Here is a 20,216-nt window from a genome sequence, read left to right as displayed (position 1 = left end):
TTTCTTTCGTTTTTAATAAATCCCTGCTTTTGTTCTTTTGTTGCTTCATTCTTATTTTGCTTTGCTGGGCATTTTGTCCAATTCTTTGTTCAAAACACCAAGAACTTGGACAACTTGAAGTCACAACCCTACAGTGATGGACCCCACCAGTGACAGACTCTACTGGTGACAGAACCAGCAATAGAACTCAGATCCCTGGGTCCAGGACTCTTTCCATCATACTAAGCTACTTCCCACATGACACAGTGAAACTGGAAAAGAAAATATTTCATGGGCCTGACCTTACTAATTCTACTTCTTTACTGCCTCCTATATCTTCCTCCCTGCTGCCTCCCCTTGAAGCATATATATATATATCTCTATAAGAATCCTTTGGGGTGGAAATACACTGTATTTATATTTTCTCAAAGAATATCTGGTGTGGCAATGGCAGAACACAGAAAAATGACATGGAATAGTGTTAAAAGGGTACAGGACCTACAGCTAAAAGATGTGAGTTCTAGCTGTAACTCTGCCATTGGACACTTTACACAGCCATATGCCTCAGGCAACTATTTAAGCATTTTAACTTCTTCTTCCATGAGAATAAGAATGATAAGTGTCCATACTTCTTCACACACTTGTTGTAAATTTCAAGTTAGACAATGCATGTTAAATCTATAAATTTTAAAAAGTGCTTAATAAAAACAGGTTTGTTTGTTTTTTAAATAAAAGGAACATACAGATTAGGTAAAATCTAAGCTCAAAGTGATGGTGAACATCTGGAGATCAACACGGCAGTCCAATAGCCATTCTGGTACACTTCCTTTACCAAGTAAAATGAAGAATTATAGACACATAGTAGGTATGCAATAATGAATAAAGAATTTTCAAACGGCAGCACAGTGCGGCAGAAAAAGTACCACACCAGAGACCTAGGTTCTAGTTCTAGCCCTGCCACAAATGAGATGTGTGACCCTGGGCAAACTATTAATACCTCACTGGCCTCCAACTTCTAAGTCTATAAACAGGAGGTTGTCAAACAGACTGTGCCAAGTCCCTTCTAGGTCTAAAATTATTACAACTAGAGCTCACAGAACTCACTCATGAGGTTAATTTATCACAAAGGCAAGACAGCAAACATATTTCCTAAGCCAACATCCAAACTCTAAAAGGAATTCTAGGAAACATATGGTTTTATGAAGACTTCTACTTACTTGCTAGACCTTGGAACTACCATTTCGGCTAGTGTTTCATACTGCTTAATCCAGTCGTTGTGGTTTAACCTGCAGAAAAGGTACAATACACATTGGAAAAGAAAAAGAAGTCCTATTTCCTGCCTTATCCAGGAAGAGAAAAAATTATGAGACAAATAGGAAATCTGGCTATAGTAAGTATACTTCAACTCTATTTAACAAAAAAAAATTCACGTTTCCTACTGAGAATGAATTTCAAATACACTGAGTAATGCAGGAAATACAGATCACCACCCTACCTCCAGTAACTATTGCAAAAGAGGCACATCCTAGAACTATGTTTGGAAAGGAAGTAAAGCACAGTATAGATTCTAAATTATTTTCAAGCTGCATAGTTCATAGGTATTGTGCCTCATTTTTTAAAAATGGTCATGCTAAAATCACTATCGTTCCGGCTCAGTGGCCGTTATGAAGGACTGAAAAAACACTTTATTTATGGAAAGCACAGAGTACCATGAGGTAGTAAGTAAATGAAGTGACAGTAAACTATGTTGCCACAAAACATTGTGCAACAACCTTCTCTAGAGACCACTGGCTTCCAGGGGTGTGGAGAGACACAACTATGTTTGAGATTAAAAACAAAGAATTATAGTGTGTATAGGCCAGGATAGAGAATAATTCATCATGTAAGATGTCCTAGGTCCTATGTTTCAATTACAAGATACAGAAAACTATAAAAATTTCTGGTTTTGAACCCAAGTTTTAAATAAAGGTTGAGTGGGTCAAATATTTTATCTGGGCAAAAGTTATTTTCCTACATAGTATAAAAGCACAGATACATAGAATTTGTTATAAATAATCAGTGTTTCAGTGTAGCAGAGGGGAGTTACGTAACTAGAACACAAAATAAAATTTCTGGAGTGAAATCCTTAGATTTAAGGCCTTCTCCCTGTGCAAAGAAAAATCCAAAAGCTAGCGTACTGCAATAAAGGGGAAAAAATGCAGAATTGAGATAATATTGTAGCCACTGTAAATTCCATGGAGGCATCATTTTCTAGTACTCCCAGTCTCTGAACCAGATAAAAATGCAGAGCACAGCAAGGAAGTCTTCATGCAATGATACTCTGAAAAAGACCCAAATCTCCCACCTGAGTGTGGATCCCCCAAACATTCCCTGATAGCCAGACTTCAGTGTAAGTCAAAAGTGAAACCATTAATAGTGCTATACAGACACACACAAAGTCCAGGTCTTCCTACAAGTACCCAGAGGTTTCATTTCATTTCATTCAAGATGAACTATGATCAAATATTAAATAACACAGAAGGCCTAATCCTAAGGAGATTTCAAAGGTTATCTAGTCCAGGGGTTAGCAAAATATGCCCATAGCCAAGCCTGTTTTGTTAATAAAGTTTTATTGAAACAGCCACATTCATTCGTTTACATATCATCTATGGCTACTTCAGCTATAACCACAAAGTTGCCACAGTGGAGTAGTTGTGACAGGGATCACATTGCTTACAAAGCCTACAATACTTACTATTTAGCCCTTTATAGAAAAAAAAATTGTTAATCTCTGATCTAATCCATTGTTTGCTTCTTACAGTGCTTAATTAATCCTAACCAGTCATAAAGATTTTTTCAGGAAAAAAATGCAAAGACCTTCCTATTTTGAGAAATCTAAAATCTGTATTTTTTAAACAATCAATAATTTAGCATTACTTATGTTTGAATGAGCCAATTCTACCAAGCTGCTAAATTTGATCTGGAAACTCAATTTATAATTGAAGTCTCCATTGCCAGGTTATGATCTAATTTCTACTTTATGTGCCACATGAGCAAATGTTGATTGACAGAATGAATGGCAAGGTTATATTCTTTTTACGCTTGGATTTTATGGAAAACTTCAAACTACAATACTAGATACTAACATTTTTCTTGTATTTTAACAAGTAAAACCTTTTATAATAGAAAGACTTACTTGGGAACTACTACCAGTAATGTGACGAGATACTCTGAATCAAGAACAAAGTCATCCTTCTTCACAATTTCTGCTAGACTTCTAGTTAGCAAACTTCCTCTGAGGAATTAAAAAAAATCATTAGGCTGATAATTATGTGCTTCTGTAACACAAGTAAAGAAACAGCAGGCTAATCATTTTCACATATACTATATATACATTGAGAGGGATTAGTCTTAGTTAACATTTTTACTTTGTAAGAAGTCACCATTTAGCTGAATATATCCTACCCATGCAACCAACGAAATATCTTCTATCAAAATTTGCCTCTAGTGTTTTGTGTTTGCTTTAATTATTATAACTCAGCTCTTCTCTTGCCTACATATATAATATCTTGACTGGAAAAGTGCTATCTACTCATTAGATATCAATTAAAGTCTATTCCATCATATAATCATGAAACTATGTCATCTAAGCACAATACCTTCGGTGTTCTTCCCTCCCTGGGTATCATTTGATACCAGGCAATTTTGGTAGCTAACCCAATAATTAACTCTTTCAAATCAGTCTTCATTTGTCTTCCAGTAATCACTTTCCTATAATAAATATGTCTTGCCCGGTTTGTATCACTCATAGCATCCAACCAACTTTCCCTCTAGGATATGAAGGCACTTGAATATTTCCATGCTTAAAGTTGCACTTGTAGTAGTCATAGTACAAGGGGATTAACCAAAACAATTCAGTCCTATTTTAAAAAACCTAACAAGTGAAAAACCTAAATTCTGAAAACAGATAAGAGAATAATTATTACATCATAAAAGGATTATTCTATAATTAAGTGATAGGTAATTACTATGCAGTTAAACTATGATTTCATTTAAAACAATTAATTTTAGACTATTTTTCAGTGAAACATCAAATGGATAAAGGGATAAGCCAGGACCCAGTTCACAAGTATTATTTATAAAACAAGTATAATAAATCAGCCTCACATCTGTTTTGACTAGTCTGAATTCTATAAACTTACCTTAGTGAGCTTTTCTCCATGAAGTAAAAGAAATACCATTTTGATTACAGAACAACATAAACTGAAACTAACTAAATCCCAACAATATATCCTTTGGTGCATGCTAGTGTGCTTCCCCAGTTCTTAATACTCAAATATACTCGATCTGCTTACGCATTCTTTCGTTCCAAATTCTGAAGATTTCCTTTCAGGTTATTGTATGCAGATGCTCGAGATTTCAGGTCATTATCAATCTGAGTTACTCCCTTTGAAAAAGAAAATGAAGAAAAATAGATAAAATTTTCCTAAATCTGCCTCTGCTAATACTATCAAAGTAGCTAACCTTTAATTTCTACAAAAAAACCCACTAGTTTCTAGTGTAAGAATATTCTATTATTTTAAAAGCACAACTTTAGGAGGTTATTTAAAAAACAGCCGACTTCATTTTAAATATAATTTCCACATAAATCTTTTCTACTAAAAATAATGTTTTAGTCCACAGGTATTTTAATTATTATATTACTTCTTAAACCATGGAAATGGAATCTAGGCCACTGGGTTTGGAGATTACTATTTACAAGGCTTCCATTCACAAGACTGAAGGATATTTTCCAAAATAAACTAAATTACATGAAGAGTTTTGACTATTGCAAACATCATTATTACACAGAGTATTTTTCTATGAAATTAAAATTATACTTGAATTTATTCATAAATGTTACAAAAGCTGTTTTTCTCAAAAGAATACTAAACTAACTACATGGGGAGAAAATGTGAAGTAAACAACATTCGAAGAACTGACTTTAACATAGCTCTAGCATTATTAGCTGTGTAGCACGAGAGTAAGTCACTTCACCTCTCTAAGCCTGCTTCCCTATCTACAACAGCATCAGGAAGCAGATGATCAAATCCTTAAGGATACAGAAAAAAAGGCTCAGTCATAGTAAGAACACCACTTTATATTATCAAATAATGTAAATAATAGTTTCTTAAACTACAGTCATCAAATTACATGATGACTTTAGTTAAAATCTTTGATAGTCTACTTATTTACATTTAACTATACAGCACACTGCATAACTAAAGTTACTGGGAGCCAAGGAAAGTCTGTCCAATAATTTAAACTACACTTCTTGCCCCAGCCAGGTCAAATGCTGGCAAACAATTAACAGGTCCTTGTCTATTTGTCTCATTATAGTTACTGTTAAGACTTTTATTCCACCAACAGATCTTGGGGGAAAAAACAGACTTTTACATTTCCTCCCAAGTTCAAGGATTTCTCAATACAAAAGGAGCTCTTAACTTGGTGGGTTCATGCATCGGCTTCAAGGTCCATGTACTCCCTGAAACTACATAAAATTATGTGGCACACGAATAGGGGAATTTTTCCAGGCAGAAGATCAAAACTAAATAGTCGGAAGGGGTCAGAGAACCCACAGAGTTTAATGTTTGAACAAGTATTGTATGCACAGAAACATACTTCAGTGACTACTGTCACCTACCTGAATGACTAAGAAATCTCAACAGACTCCAATTTCCTATTCTACACAATCTCAGGTACCCTTAAAATTTGTATAAATACAGAATTTTCACACTTTCTTAAACACTGTTGATGTAATATTTAATTACATAACTAAGTATTCAACTTAGATAATCTACACATGAAAGTGTTATACTTTTTAACATCTTTTAACGTCTAAAGTTGTAGTAAGGATCTCTTCTATCTGTGAAATATAATTAAGTTGCCTTATCAAAACCTAAAAAGTATTTCATAGTGAAATTATAAAATAAGCACAGCCACTATAAATCAATGTGTCCTACTTGTCTCAAGTATTATCTTACCTTGGCAATTATTTCAGAAATATTTTTCAGGGACTGCTTGATTGGATATTTGGCCATGTCCCACTGGAACCTTGTTATATAAGTAACCAAGTCCACTGAAATAAGGGAATAAATTAATTACTGAAGAAAAGCAATAGAATTGTTCAGTTTTTTACACAGCAATATATTTTAATGCTGAAATTGGCATTGAGGAAATCAGCAAAGATGTCATTTCTGAAGAATCCTGATTAAATGTGAACTATATTAAGTAACATGGATTAATCAAAATTTCTACCTTGTAATCTCTTCTCCTTACTCAAACTTTAATACATATTAAGATGCTCCTTCTAATTTGATTACTTTAAAAATGAAGTATGTACATATTCCTAATACGAATCATATGCAGGAGACACAAAGATTAAGAAACTACTTCAAATTATCTCCTCAATAAGGAGAATTTCACAAAAGTATGTTCTTTCTTTGATAACTTACCCAAACAAACTGAAAATAAACTTGTCTGTTAAAACCATGTGATGATTGTTTCCAGGAGTCCACATTTTAACAATATTCAAAACATGGACCCTTGCACTTTCAAATGGAAAGAATAAAACATGTAGAGCTGAAAAAATACTCAACAACTTATTCCTCGGAAGTTTAGTAATCAAAGTGACTTCACCCCAACGGGATCAAGAACGGTGAAACCAAATGGTAATTATGGCAGCACTAACTGACGGAAGTAATTCATATAAAAATATCTTTCTCTTCTCAATATCTCCTTACATAATACCAGTCAGTCAACAACACAGATGGTATTTCCAAAAGCAACTCTATCTAGATGCACTGCCCCTCTTGGTCAACCACCATTCCACCTACTAGACTGACTGCCCTAGTTCATAAAATACATAGAAGATCAGTGAAGGCCACACAAATTAACTTATTAATATCTAACATATCTTCTGTTGTTTCTCAAAACACAAATTAACAGACACAGCAAACAATGAGATCAGAATTACTTGATAATAAAGAGCAAGAATAAGTTACTACATTTTTAACTGATTATTTATTGAGCAGCTATTATTTGCAAGAAGAAAGGAGATTTCAGGAACACTGGATTTAAAATATAGTAACCTTATTAGAGTAGGTGATCCCGTAGAGAATGAAAGGAAAGGGTTATAAAGGGTTATTTCCTTCTTCTTTTTTTTTTTTTTGAGACAGGGTCTTGCTCTGTCACCCAGACTAGAGTACAGTGGTACAACTGTAGCTCACTGCAGCCTTGAACTCCTGGGCTCAAGCAATCCCCCCTCCTCAGCCTCCTGACTAGCTGAGACTACGGGCATATGCCACTACATCCAGGTAACTTTTTTCTTTTTCTTTCTTTTTATTTGGGTTTTTTAGAGACAGGGTCTCCCTATGTTGTCTAGGCTTGTCTTGAACTCCTGCACTCAAGGGATCCTCCTGCCACAGCCTCCCAATGTGCTGGGATTACAGGCATGAGCCACCATGCCCAGCTCATTATTTCCTATTATAATAACATATCACTAAAGATGGGCTAATTTTAAATGAAGCAAAATGCTAAAATGACATTTCATAAGAAAACAAGAAATGCAAGTACAAATGACAATAATGGGGTCAGAATCATCTTTCTAAAGTCATTACTACATAGAGCAAACTCTGTGTAAATACTGGCTTCTAGCTACAGAGAAGTCAGTAGGCTATTTTACGGGTATTAAGTAAAGAAATGCCAAAATCATATTGGGGGGCACTATTCTGCAATAAAATTAATAATTTCTGTTCTAAGGCTTTAACAGTTATATACTATTAAATACAAAAACCTACATAAGACAGCAGGTATTCAACTGGAACAATGCTGAGATATACAGCTTGGAAACTTACTTGTAAACGAGTGAACAAATAGAACCTGGAAAGAACTAAGGCAAATCTTTACGATACTGCTCTTGCAGGAGACTTGGCATCATATTATAAGCTATATTATATATTATGTAAGACTGTCTTCTATGAGATTATGTTTCAGGGAACAGGATGTACCTGGACGTATCACCAAATTCAGTAATAATAATTGTATTTTAATGGCTTTCTATTGTATTTAGTGTCCTTTTCTGTAGACTTTTTTACATTATTTTTTGTTTCTGTAACTTAGTTATTTGCTTTGTATTAGTTAATAATGATCAATCACGAGCATTAGCTTACCTCCATTAGCCAACAGATTCTCTTGAACTTTGTCTTTGCTATCTTCCAATACATCAGCCATGTACTGAGCTACTTTCTTAACCACTCTGGGGAGGAAAAAAAATCAACAATCATTTTCAGGAAAAATATCTAAATTCCATTCCATACGATGAACATGATATAAAGACATGAATTTGACTATATGTTCCCATTATACCTATCCATATAATACACAATAAACGGATCTTACCTTATAATGTTTTAAGGATAAAATGGACCAAGATTTTGTTACGTGCAAAAATCAACAGAGTAACTGTAGAGTTTTAAGGAGACTACATGCAGTGTGTCTCCTAGTCTAGAAAGAAAGTTATGGGAAGCTAGTGAGAAAGAGTCTGTAAATAGCCATATATTTATATGCCAAGAAACTAGACAATTCAAGGACTGAGAACAAAGAAGGAGGCTGAGAACTAGCATTCACTATGTTCCTATGACATGCAAGACACTGTGCTTTCCCTTAGGAAGAAAGAGACCTGACAGGCAAGACAACGTAAGCAATAGTCATGATGAAAAACTAAGTCCTACATTATTAATTCATTAACTGTTTATTGAGCATCTACTATTTACAAGGAGCTATGCTATGGAGGAAGCCATAATGCCAAAACTATTAGGTTGGTGCAAAATAACTGTGGATCTGGCCATTACTTTAGGAAAAAAAAAATGGCAAAAACTCCATTACTTTTGCACCAACCTAAACCAAGGCACCTATATATGACCTTGTCAATTCTTTCATTTATAAGACACTGAGGTATAAAAGAATAAGTGGCTTATTCAAAGTCACGAGACCAGTTAATGGCAGAGCTGTGACTAGAAACACGTTGTCCAGCGTTCTCTTCCTTATTCCATGTCTGCCTCTAGGCCCTGGGTGGGATTCACAATCATACAAGACAAAATCACTACCTTCACACATTGCTTAAAATCTCATTGGAAAGATACAAAAATATATAAATTACTAAATATAAAGCAATCTGAGGTCAGTGCCAGCTGAGATTGCCAGGTTGCAGAGAGAGAGAGAGAAAGGAAAAAGGGATCACTTGCAGCTATGCAATCAAAAAAGCCCGAAGGCTCATGAGTAGGGCGATGAAGGACAGAAATGGTTTTACAAGGATGATTACATGGGAAGAAAGCATATTGTTGCCATGGGGCATATTATGAGTCATGATAAGAGGTGGAAAAGCAGTAGGCATCCAGAGAATGGTGAGAAGTCTAGACTGATGGGAGCAGCAGGCTGAGAAGTAGGGGAGCTTAGGCTAGGAAAGTGGGATGCCAGATTGCAGATACACAGCCTCTGAAGCCACACTCTAGACAGGGACGTAACACAGTCGAAACAGGGCTCAAGACAAGTATTCTGATGACTACATGCTCAACAGCTAGGAGGGGAAACTGGAAGACAAATTAAGAAATTCCTGTAACGGTTTTTTTTTCCTTAAAAAAAATTGTGTGTGTGCGCATTTTTTTTTTAAGAGAGAGTCTCACTCTATTGCCCATGTTGGAGTGCAGTGGTGCAATCACAGTGCATTGCAGCTTTGAACATCTGGGCTCAAGCTTTCCTCTTGCCTTGGCTCCTCAAGCAGGAGGGATTACAGGTGTGAGCCACAAGCCTGGCTTGTTAACAGTTTAAACAAGAGCCAATATGAGCCAGGAAAGGTGACAGAAGAGCTAAATTTAAATGACAATCCTATGCTGAGTGGTCTCAAACCTAAAAATCAGAACAATTTCAGAAATAATGATGTAAGTCCTAAGTCTTCAACATGTTTAACTTGAGGTTTATACATATACTTGCCTGTCTCCAAAATTCACCCATTCCTTCAAAAGGGACAAATCATTCTCATAAACTTTGGCAAGCATCTTGTAGACAGAACCATTTGCTATGAACATTCTAAAATGTTGCATGTTTACCCATAGAAGTACTTCAGAGTGTAGAATCATCTGGTGTCAAATTTATAAACTTAACGTCGCATAACCCAGAACTTCAAGATCTCCCTATGCCTATTTACAAGAGGATCTGTATCAATGTACACAATGTCACCTTGAAAATATCTGCTCTAATGATTACATTTTTAAGAAAGTATAAACTATGATTTACCACATATACCATATTCTACAATATTTGGCCTTTAACATTTGGAGCATTTAAGTCATTAAGCTATCATCTGTCAATACTACCAAAGTCTAACAACGACATCATTTTTAAATTCCTCGTATCTTTCAGGAGGACTGAAGAAGATGTGCTTGTTGAATAATGCAGAAAAGAACAGCTGACACACTGCATAGGTAACTTTAAGTTCTACTCATCAAACTAACTACATTTGTCCTTAATACTTTTCAGATTCCTTCCCTAAAAAAATCTGAGCTGGCTAGGCACAGTGACTCATGCCTGAAATCTCAGCACTTTGGGAGGCTGAGGTTGGAGGATCGCTTGAGGCCAAGAGTTTGAGACCAGCCTGGGCAACATGGCAAGACCCCATGTCCACAAAAATAAAAATAAAAAAATTAGCTGGGTGTGGTGGTGCAAGCCTATAGTCCTAGCTACTCGGGAAACTGAGGTAAAAGGACTGCTTGAGCCCAGGAATTTGAGGATGCAATGAGCTATGACTGCACCACTGCACTCTAGCATGGGTGACGCCAAGACCCTGTCTCTAAAAAAAAAATAAATAAAATGTAAAATCTGAGCAAACTTTAAATTATATTCAGGACATCCCATTAACAATTTAAAGATAAAGAACTATAAAGCCATCAAGGTGACTAATAAGGGCACAAATAAATGTTAATAATTATATTCTCGGGGACCTCCTTTCTCAGTGTCTCTTTGGTTGTCATAACTTGTAACTATAATGAGGTAGATGAGACCTCAGGGAAGACTCACTCCAGGGATGACAACTAAAAAAAAAAGTTCCCTCACATTTTTTTTTTTTTTTTTGAGACGGAGTCACGCTCTGTCAACCAGGCTGCAGTGTAGTGGCGCTATCTCGGCTCACTGCAAGCTCCGCCTCCCGAGGTCACACCATTCTACTGCCTCAGCCTCCCGAGTAGCTGGGACCACAGGCGCCCACCACCACGTCTGGCTAATTTTTTGTATTTTTAGTAGAGATGGGGTTTCACTGTGTTAGCCAGGATGGTCTCGATGTCCTGACCTCGTGATCTGCCCACCTCAGCCTCCCAAAGTGCTGGGATTATAGGCGTGAGCCACCGTGCCTGGCCCATTTTTTTCTTAATTAAAAATGTGTAAGCAGCCTCCTTCCTTCCTTCCTCCCTCCCTCCCTCCTTTGTTTCTTTCTTTCTCTCTCAGTGGCCCAGGCTGGAATCTACTCGGCTCACTGCAGACCCCCTGCCTCCAACTCCTGGCCCGCGGGCTGCCTGGGATTGATGGCGCGGGCCACCACCGCTGCCTGCTTTTTCTCCTTTGGCTGGAGGCGTGGTTTCGCCATGTTGGCCAGGCTGGTCTGCAGCTCCTGACCCCGAGTGCTCTGCCCACCTTGGCCTCCCGAGGTGCTGGGACTGCAGACGGAGTCTCGCTCACTCGGTGCTCCGTGTTGCCCGGGCTGGAGTGCGGTGGCGTGGTCTTGGCTCGCTGCAGCCTCCGCCTCCCAGCCGCCTGCCTTGGCCTCCCAGGGTGCTGGGATTGCAGCCCCTGCCCGGCCGCCGCCCCATCTGGGAGGTGGGGAGCTTCTCTGCCCGGCTGCCCCATCTGGGAAGTTAGGAGTGCCTCTGCCCGGCCACCCATCGTCTGGGAAGTGAGGAGCGCCTCTGCCCGGCCACCTATCATCTGGGAAGTGAGGAGCGCCTCTGCCCGGCTGCCCCATCTGGGAAGTGAGGAGCGCCTCTGCCCCACTGCCCCGTCTGGGAAGTGAGGAGCCCCTCTGCCCGGCCACCCATCGTCTGGGAAGTGAGGAGCGCCTCTGCCCGGCCACCCATCGTCTGGGAAGTGAGAGCGCCTCTGCCCGGCCACCCATCGTCTGGGAAGTGAGGAGCGCCTCTGCCCGGCCGCCCCGTCTGGGAAGAAGTGAGGAGCGCCTCTGCCTGGCTGCCCAGTCTGGGAAGTGAGGAGCGCCTCTGCCCCGCTGCCCCGTCTGGGAAGTGAGGAGCGCCTCTGCCCGGCCCCCCGTCTGGGAAGTGAGGAGCGCCTCTGCCCGGCCACCCATCGTCTGGGAAGTGAGGAGCGTCTCTGCCCGGCCGCCCCGTCTGGGAAGAAGTGAGGAGCGCCTCTGCCCGGCCGCCCCGTCTGGGAAGAAGTGAGGAGCGCCTCTGCCCGGCCGCCCCGTCTGGGAAGAAGTGAGGAGCGCCTCTGCCCGGCCGCCCCGTCTGGGAAGAAGTGAGGAGCGCCTCTGCCTGGCCGCCCCGTCTGGGAAGAAGTGAGGAGCGCCTCTGCCCGGCCGCCCCGTCTGGGAAGTGAGGAGCGCCTCTGCCCGGCTGCCCCGTCTGGGATGTGGGGAGTGCCTCTGCCCGACCGCCCCGTCCGGGAGGTCTACAACGGAGGCCACAAGCAATGTGGGGACTGGACGTGGTGGTTCACGCCTGTAGTCCCCGCTCTGGGAGGCCGAGGCGGGTTGATCACTTCAGGCTAGGAGTTCGAGACCAGCCTGGCCAACATGGCGAAACATATGAAAAATACAACAGACAAACCAACCAACCAACCCAGCGACAACAAAACAGGTCTACCCTGGAGTCATACTCTAATTTTTTCTATTTTCCTCCCTTTCTGATCCTTTATCCCAGTTTCTTTTTCTTCCTCTTCCTTCTCCTTCTTCTTTGTCAAATAGAGGATTGAGTTATTATGATTGATCCATACAAAGTCCCTCTCTCATTCATTCTCTTTAATTCCCACTCCCCATTTCTATTCCCCGTCTTCCCATGTGCAACCTTCCTAATATGTTTGATACGCATCTTTTTGTTTGTATGTATTTTTAGAAAATGTTTATTGTTTTGTGTGCAAAAAAAAATTAATAAAAAAAAAAGAAAAAAAAATGTGTAAGCAAGGAACCAAGAGACTATTCTTTCCATCAGTTAGTGCTTTGAGTGCATCATACTTATTTTCACTATATTTATAATAATTCATAATAATCATTTGCTGTATATGAACATATGGAATTATAATCCTAAAAATTGCTTTTCCTTTCATCTTCTCTTTCCATTCTAACAGCCAGGTGTCTGGTCCCAACTGAGCTTTTACTATCTCTTAACTAACGTACAGTGAAACTGTCTGCTAAGTGGCCTTCTTGACTCTAATATTAAAGAACATCAATACATCCTTACATCTGTTTACTTCCTCACTACATGGTGTTATGTTAAAAGATCTCTCTCTCTCTCTCTCTGTAACCCTGACCTCAGTCTCTATTGCCACAGTGTCACTTTGAGGTGGTTCTATCAATTCAGAAAAGCATTTTAACAGCAGAAATGAGAAAATCTTCTGTACAGATTTCAAGAAAAAATTCCATTCTATCCAAGGCTATTATTCCCTTAAAGCTTCAATCAAATATAGATTTCTGAGAGTCTCCAAATTCTGTACTTTACAAATTACACCTGTGTACCTAAACTCTAAAATAAAATCTTTGTATACCCAGAGTTGAAGGAACTGTAGACTGATTCTGCCAACTAATCAAAATGCAGTTATCAAAGAGCCTATAACCATTTTCAGCTCAAATACACATGTACCTGAATTTCAAAAGTAATAAAAACTGCAATTTAGAAAAACTCTTCCAACTGAATTTTGAAGACAAAAGCACAACCATCTTCAAATAAATGGAGTAACATCCCATGTTCATGGATAAAGACAATAATATTAGGATGATACTACTCCCCAAACTGATACATAGATTCAACACTATCCTCATCAAAATTCCAGCTGACTTATTTGCAGAAATTTGACACTGTGATCCTAAAATTCATACAAAAAGACAAAGAACCCAGAATGGCCAATCTTGAAAACAAAAAAAAGTCAAAGAATTCACACTTTCTGATTTTAAAACTTACTACGAAGTTACAATAATCAAGACAATGTGGTACTGGCATAGGAGAGAAACATAGATCAATGAAACAGAACTGAGAGTCCAGAAATAAACCCTCATATTTATGTTCAATTGATTTTCAGTAAGGGTGCCAGGACAATTCAAAGGGGAAAAAACAGTCTTTTCAACAAATCGTGCTGGGACAACCAGATATTCACATCCGAAAGAATCAAGTTGGACCCTTACCTCACAACATACATAAAACTTAACTCAAAATGAATCAAAGACCTCAATGTGAAAGCTAAAACTATAAATCTCTTAGAAGAAAACATAGACAAAAAATGCTACAACCCTGGATTAGACAATGGTGTCTTAGATATGATGCCAAAAACACAAGCAACAAAAGAAAAAAATAAATTGGACTTTATCAAAATTTAAAACTTTTGTGCTTCACAGATACAATCAAGAGAATGAAGACATGGCCAGGCACGGTGGCTCACGCCTGTAATCCCAGCACTTTGGGAGGCTGAGGCACATGCATCATGTCAAGAGTTAGAGACCAGCCTGTCCAACATGGTGAAACCCCACCTCTATTAAAAATACAAAAATTAGCTGTGCATTGTGGCAGGGACCTGTAATCTCAGCTACTCGGGAGGCTGAGGCAGGAGAATCGTTGGAACCCAAGAGGCAGAGGCTGAAGTGAGCCGAGATCTTCCCACTGCATTCCAGCCTGGGCAACAGAGTGAGACTCTGTCTCAAGAAAAAAAAAAAAGAAAATGAAGACAACTCACAGAACAGGAGAAAATATTTGCAAGTTATATCTGATAGGGGATTTATATCTTGCATATTCTGTATAAAGAACTCCTACAATTCAATAATAAAAAGGCTAGCCAATTAAAAATGGGCAAAGGATCTGAACAGACATTTCTCCAAGGAAGAAAAACAAATGGCAAAAAAACCACATGAAAAGATACTCAACACATCACATCAGCCAACAGGGAAACGCAAATTTTTAAAAATGAGATATTACCAGCTGGGCGCGGTGGCTCACGCCTGTAATCCCAGCACTCTGGGAGGCCAAGGTGGGTGGATCATGAGGTCAGGGGTTTGAGAACAGCCTGACCAACATGGTGAAATCCCATCTCTACTAAAAATACAAAAAAAAATTAGCTGGGTGTGGTGGCAGGCGCCTGTAATCCCAGCAACTCAGGAGGCTGAGGGAGGAGAATTGCTTGAACCCAGAAGGTGGAGGTTGCAGTGAGCCGAGGTCGTGCCACTGCACTCCAGCCTGGGTGACAAAGCGAGACTTCATCTCAAAAAAAAAAAAAAGAGATATTATCTCATACCCCCTGGGATGGCTATAATCAAAAAGACAAATAATAAAAATAATAATAAGCGCTGGCAAGGACGTAGAGAAATGAGAATCTTCATGCACTGCTGGCGGGAATATCACACGGTGCAGCCACTCTGGGAAACAGTTTGTCAGTTCCTCAAAAAGCAAAGCATAGAGTTACCATATGACCCAGAAATTCCACTCTTAGGTACGTACCCAAGAAAAATGAAAACATTTAAGAACACAAACTTGTACACAAATATGCACAGCAGCATTATTCTTATAAGCCAAAAAGTGGAAATAAAATAAAAGCCCATCAACTGATGAGTGGATTAATGTGATATGTGTGTATACATATATGGTGGAATATTAGTTAGTAATAAAAAGAAATGAAATATTGATACATGCAACAGCTTGGATAAACTTCAAAACATTATGCTAAGCAAAAGAAGACAGTCACAAAAGACCATGTATTGTATTCCATTTACAAGAAATGTCCAGACCAAGCAAATCTATAGTGGCAGAACAATTTGTGGGTGGTGGGGACAGTAAGTGACTGCTATTGGGAACAGGAATAGAGGATGATGAAATATTTAAAACTGATTGTGGCAATGGTTACACAAGTCTGAATACACTAAGAATCATTGAACTGTACACCTGAAATAGGTGAAATGCATGGCATGTAAACTATATCCCATTAAAGATAGTAAAAAGAGAATCAGCATTTTCATATTTCAAACAGGTGCATTTTACGTAAATTGTACCTTCATAAAATTGATATACAAAGGGAAAAAAGTCGTTTTCTGAAACCATTCCAATAAGCAGAGTATACATGTGATAATAAACCCAATGTCCACGAAGCCTGATAATAGTGTCTCCCATTTTGCTCTACTCCATGCATGTAAGTACATTACCCTTCTACAAATGCATCCAGTTTAGCCAGTTCATCTGACAAGCCAACCAAGACATCCAACGTGCCAACCTAAAAGGAAAATATATTCTGTTATTTAGGTGGCATCCTTTTTTAAAAAAAACAAGATGATACATCTTGACTTAAAGTTCTCACGAATCTTAAATTCTCCCTATTTTATTTCATAACATGTAAGTATAGTTAAAAGATGTTTGCCAGACATTTCCAAGCTATTTATGTGTACAAGATAATCCTTTAATTCACGGGCACAAGCACCACTTAAGACTTGAAGACTCCTCAAAGACAGGTCTGTGCTTGTACCATTCAACGACACTGGATCATTTGAAGTCTTAGTTTACAACACAGGCTCTTAAGTAGGAGGTCCACGGATGTGCACTAGAGGGTCTGTAATTAAATTTGCATGCAAAACTGTGCATTAAGTGAGTACGTTTTGGAGGAAACGTCTTGTCTCAAGGTATCCGTAACTCCAAAAATATTAAAAATCGGTCATTTTATTGTACTTATTATTTATATTTTTGAGATGGAGTCTTGCTCTGTCACCCAGGCTGGAGTGCAGTGGTATGATCTTGGCTCACTGCAACCTCCGCCTCCCAGATTCAAGCGATTCTCTTGCCTCAGTCTCCCAAGTAGCTGGGATTACAGGCGCCCACCAACACACCTGGCTAATTTTTGTATTTTTAGTAGAGACTGGGTTTCACCATGTTGGCCATGCTGGTCTCAAACTCCTGACCTCAGGTGATCCGCCTGCCTCAGCCTCCCAAAGTGCTGGGTTTACAGGTGTGAGCCACCATGCCCCATCATGAATCAGTCATTTTAAATATTTATTAAATGAATGCTGCCTACGACTCCCTCATTCAGTTAACCAGCAAAATGTCAGTATCGTGATCTTTTCCATTCTTTACAAACGTTCCATCAACTGATTACTGGACACCTGCTTCACTTTGAGGCTGCTAGATGACTGATCTTTGATAGAGTGAAATCTTACATAGATTAATCAGATTAAATAACTGGGTTAGATTTGCCAAGTATGATTAAGTAGGTGCCACGGTAACATATTTACAATGTAAGAATCAGCATAATATAAATTTACTAACAAAAACTTCACTATGATATTTAAGAATATATATTACTAAGAGTTTTAATTTCCGAAAATCGTATTTGTGAGTGTAACACATCAAACATTTTCATAAGATTTTTTCATAAGATTTTTCACTGCAATTTAGAAGAGCACAAAAAGCCTAAGTAGAGAGACATTATTTCAATTTGGTAGTTTACTTCTAAAATTTCAAAGACACATTTTAAATCATGCCAACGGCTGGAGAGGAGGTTTTCTTTGGAAGGAACCTGGGTATCTCATTTCCACTAAAAGAGAGAACTGGCCCTCCCCTGGATGATGAACTCATATGCAATTTTGCACAATGCAGCTTCACCTTTAAGTCAGGAATATTGAACTTGGAAGTGACAGCAAGATTATTGTTCTTTGAAGTTGCCGCATGCAATTTCTCCCATGTTTGCTGACAGGTTTTCTCCCCAGGAGCAGATATAAGCCAGAACTCAGTCATGTTTGTTACTTGCTATTTCCTCAAAAATCAAGAGAGATTCTGAAATGTAAAACAAACAAAAAAATACATTTAAAATCATTTGTTTCTAAAGTGTTTCAGAATCATAGGAGAAGTTATAACACATAACCTGTTTCAAAACTAATCTAATATTGGCATAGGATCTCAAGCAAAGTGAAATTTACCTACCTCGAAGTAAATCTATACAAATGGTGAAAAAATGATTTATTTATGATACTAGGAAAGTGAGGTGATAAAAACCTAATATGTGAAGTACTTAGTTTTTTTCATTATAAAACATCCTTAATGGGAGTTAGCCAAGAAGTGAGATTACCCCAAATACCAGCCACCAATAGTTTCCTTCAACCAACAAAGCTGGAGAGTTACAAATTTATAGGTTTATCATAAACTTTTTTTTTTTTTTTTTTTTTTGAGACAGTGTCTCACTCTGTCGCCCAGGCTGGAGTACAGTGGTACAGTCTCAGCTCACTGCAACCTCCGCCTCCCAGGTTCAAGCAATTTTTGTTCCTCAGCCTCCTGAGTAGCTGGGATTACAGCCATGCACCATCACGCCCAGCTAATTTTTGTATTTTTAGTAAAGACAGGTTTTTGCCATGTTGGCCAGGCTGGTCTTAAACTCCTGGCCTCAAGTGATCCACCACACCCAACCTATCTCAAACTTTTAAAGCATACAACCAAAATAGGAAATTTAAAAAAAGAAAAAAAAAACAAAGCATTTTATCTTGGAGAAAGAATTTAATTGAATCAATGCATTTATAAACAGAAGTCACCAAATAAATTTGTCACATTGGCTTAGCAAATCCTAAATGGCTAGTAAATTTGGTGGTTAATTCTAATCCATAGTCAACCTAGAGAAATCTCCTCAAATCTTTGACGCATAGACTTAGTTGCCATCGAACATTTACAAATCTGAAAAAAAAAAAAAAAAACATCTTGCCAATCTGCTTGCCTATTTTAAAATATAGGGAGCTGAGAGGGTGGCGTTAATATAAAATTTTTGGATCTGAGAGGCAGGCTGCAGATCTCCCTTTCCAAAGAGTCCCATTAAGATTCACCTAACCCGCTTCTATAATCTCTTTTCCTCCTCCTCCTCCTTCCCCTTCCCACACACACAGAAGGGGGAAAAAAGTACAGAGACAAATCTATTCAGAATCTAGGTAGTTTGTAAAGCACATAAACACAAATGATAAAAATCAAAGTATTATGGTATCATTATTTCCATTTTAATCTGCCTTCATGAGAACCAACATAAGCTTTCTGCTAACACTGCTTATTTAACCTCTCCTGAAACTAATATTCAATGTCTCTAAATTGAGCATAACTATCTTACAAAGTTGTCCTGAGAACAAAATCAGATAATTAATGTGAAGAGTTTATAAACGTAAATTTCCTTTAAAATGTAAAGTATTATAGTTAATCATAATGGACTTTCATAATTATAGTCCTAAAATTTAATTAAAGTACCTACTTAAAATACCTATGAGTAGGTAATCAATGCTACCTACTCACTACAATACCATTGAAAGTGAACTTAACATAGATGCCATCCTATATACTTGTTAATTTTTCTAACTACTGTTTATAGAGGATCTACCATATAAAAGGTACTGCTCTAAATGCATTATTATCTCAATTCATTTTCCCAACACCTCTATGAGGTAAATATCATGCTTCCCATTTACAGATAAGAAATGGAGGTTAAACCCGGTACAGATGTAGACGGTGGTATTAAATGAATGTTAAGAAACTATATTCTAGAAAAAAAATTTTAAAAAAGAAACTGTACTGTATGTGGACTTTTCTAACATTACTGATGAAGTTAAACCTTTATCAGCTCTACCTACACCTTCTCAAATGAAAGTGCTACACTTTCCCAAATGGCCGACAAGCTAAACACAAGCTTTTTAGTGACAGCCAGTCTGGTCAGAGAACAGCACAGCTCAACTGGCCATCCAAGGATGGAAGCTACTCATGAGCACCATGCTCCAATGAGGCCATCCAAAGATAAGTTTTGATTTCAAAACAGAAGCAAAAGCAAAATCTTCATTAGCCTACCCAAGAAACTTCAAATACTGAACTTTAAGGCTGTTATACTACAATATTCTTTTCCAATCTGATTTTTTCATTCAACCTATTTTTAGAATCATCCAGTGATCATTAATTTTAATTGATATATGGTATTCCATTATATGAATAAACTAAAATTTATTATCTGCTCCTTCC

General features: G+C 38.2%; 1 protein-coding gene across 1 annotated transcript in view; it reads right to left on the bottom strand.

Moving 5' to 3' along the window:
* The window catches only part of ATP6V1C1 (ATPase H+ transporting V1 subunit C1), a 53,876-nt gene that overhangs the window by 15,912 nt on the left and 17,748 nt on the right, over nt 1-20,216 (bottom strand). The window contains exons 2-8 of the mRNA XM_003256081.4: nt 17,844-18,014; nt 16,397-16,464; nt 8,169-8,254; nt 5,982-6,076; nt 4,314-4,405; nt 3,155-3,253; nt 1,197-1,265 (exon numbers count right to left, since the gene is read on the bottom strand). Of these exons, the coding sequence (XP_003256129.1) occupies nt 1,197-1,265; nt 3,155-3,253; nt 4,314-4,405; nt 5,982-6,076; nt 8,169-8,254; nt 16,397-16,464; nt 17,844-17,975 (641 nt within the window). The 5' untranslated portion in view covers nt 17,976-18,014. The remainder of the gene's footprint in view (nt 1-1,196; nt 1,266-3,154; nt 3,254-4,313; nt 4,406-5,981; nt 6,077-8,168; nt 8,255-16,396; nt 16,465-17,843; nt 18,015-20,216) is intronic.

The sequence above is a fragment of the Nomascus leucogenys genome, chromosome 16 (genome assembly GCF_006542625.1).
Source record: "Nomascus leucogenys isolate Asia chromosome 16, Asia_NLE_v1, whole genome shotgun sequence".
NCBI lineage: Eukaryota > Metazoa > Chordata > Mammalia > Primates > Hylobatidae > Nomascus > Nomascus leucogenys.
This window is presented reverse-complemented; position numbering and strand designations above follow the sequence as displayed.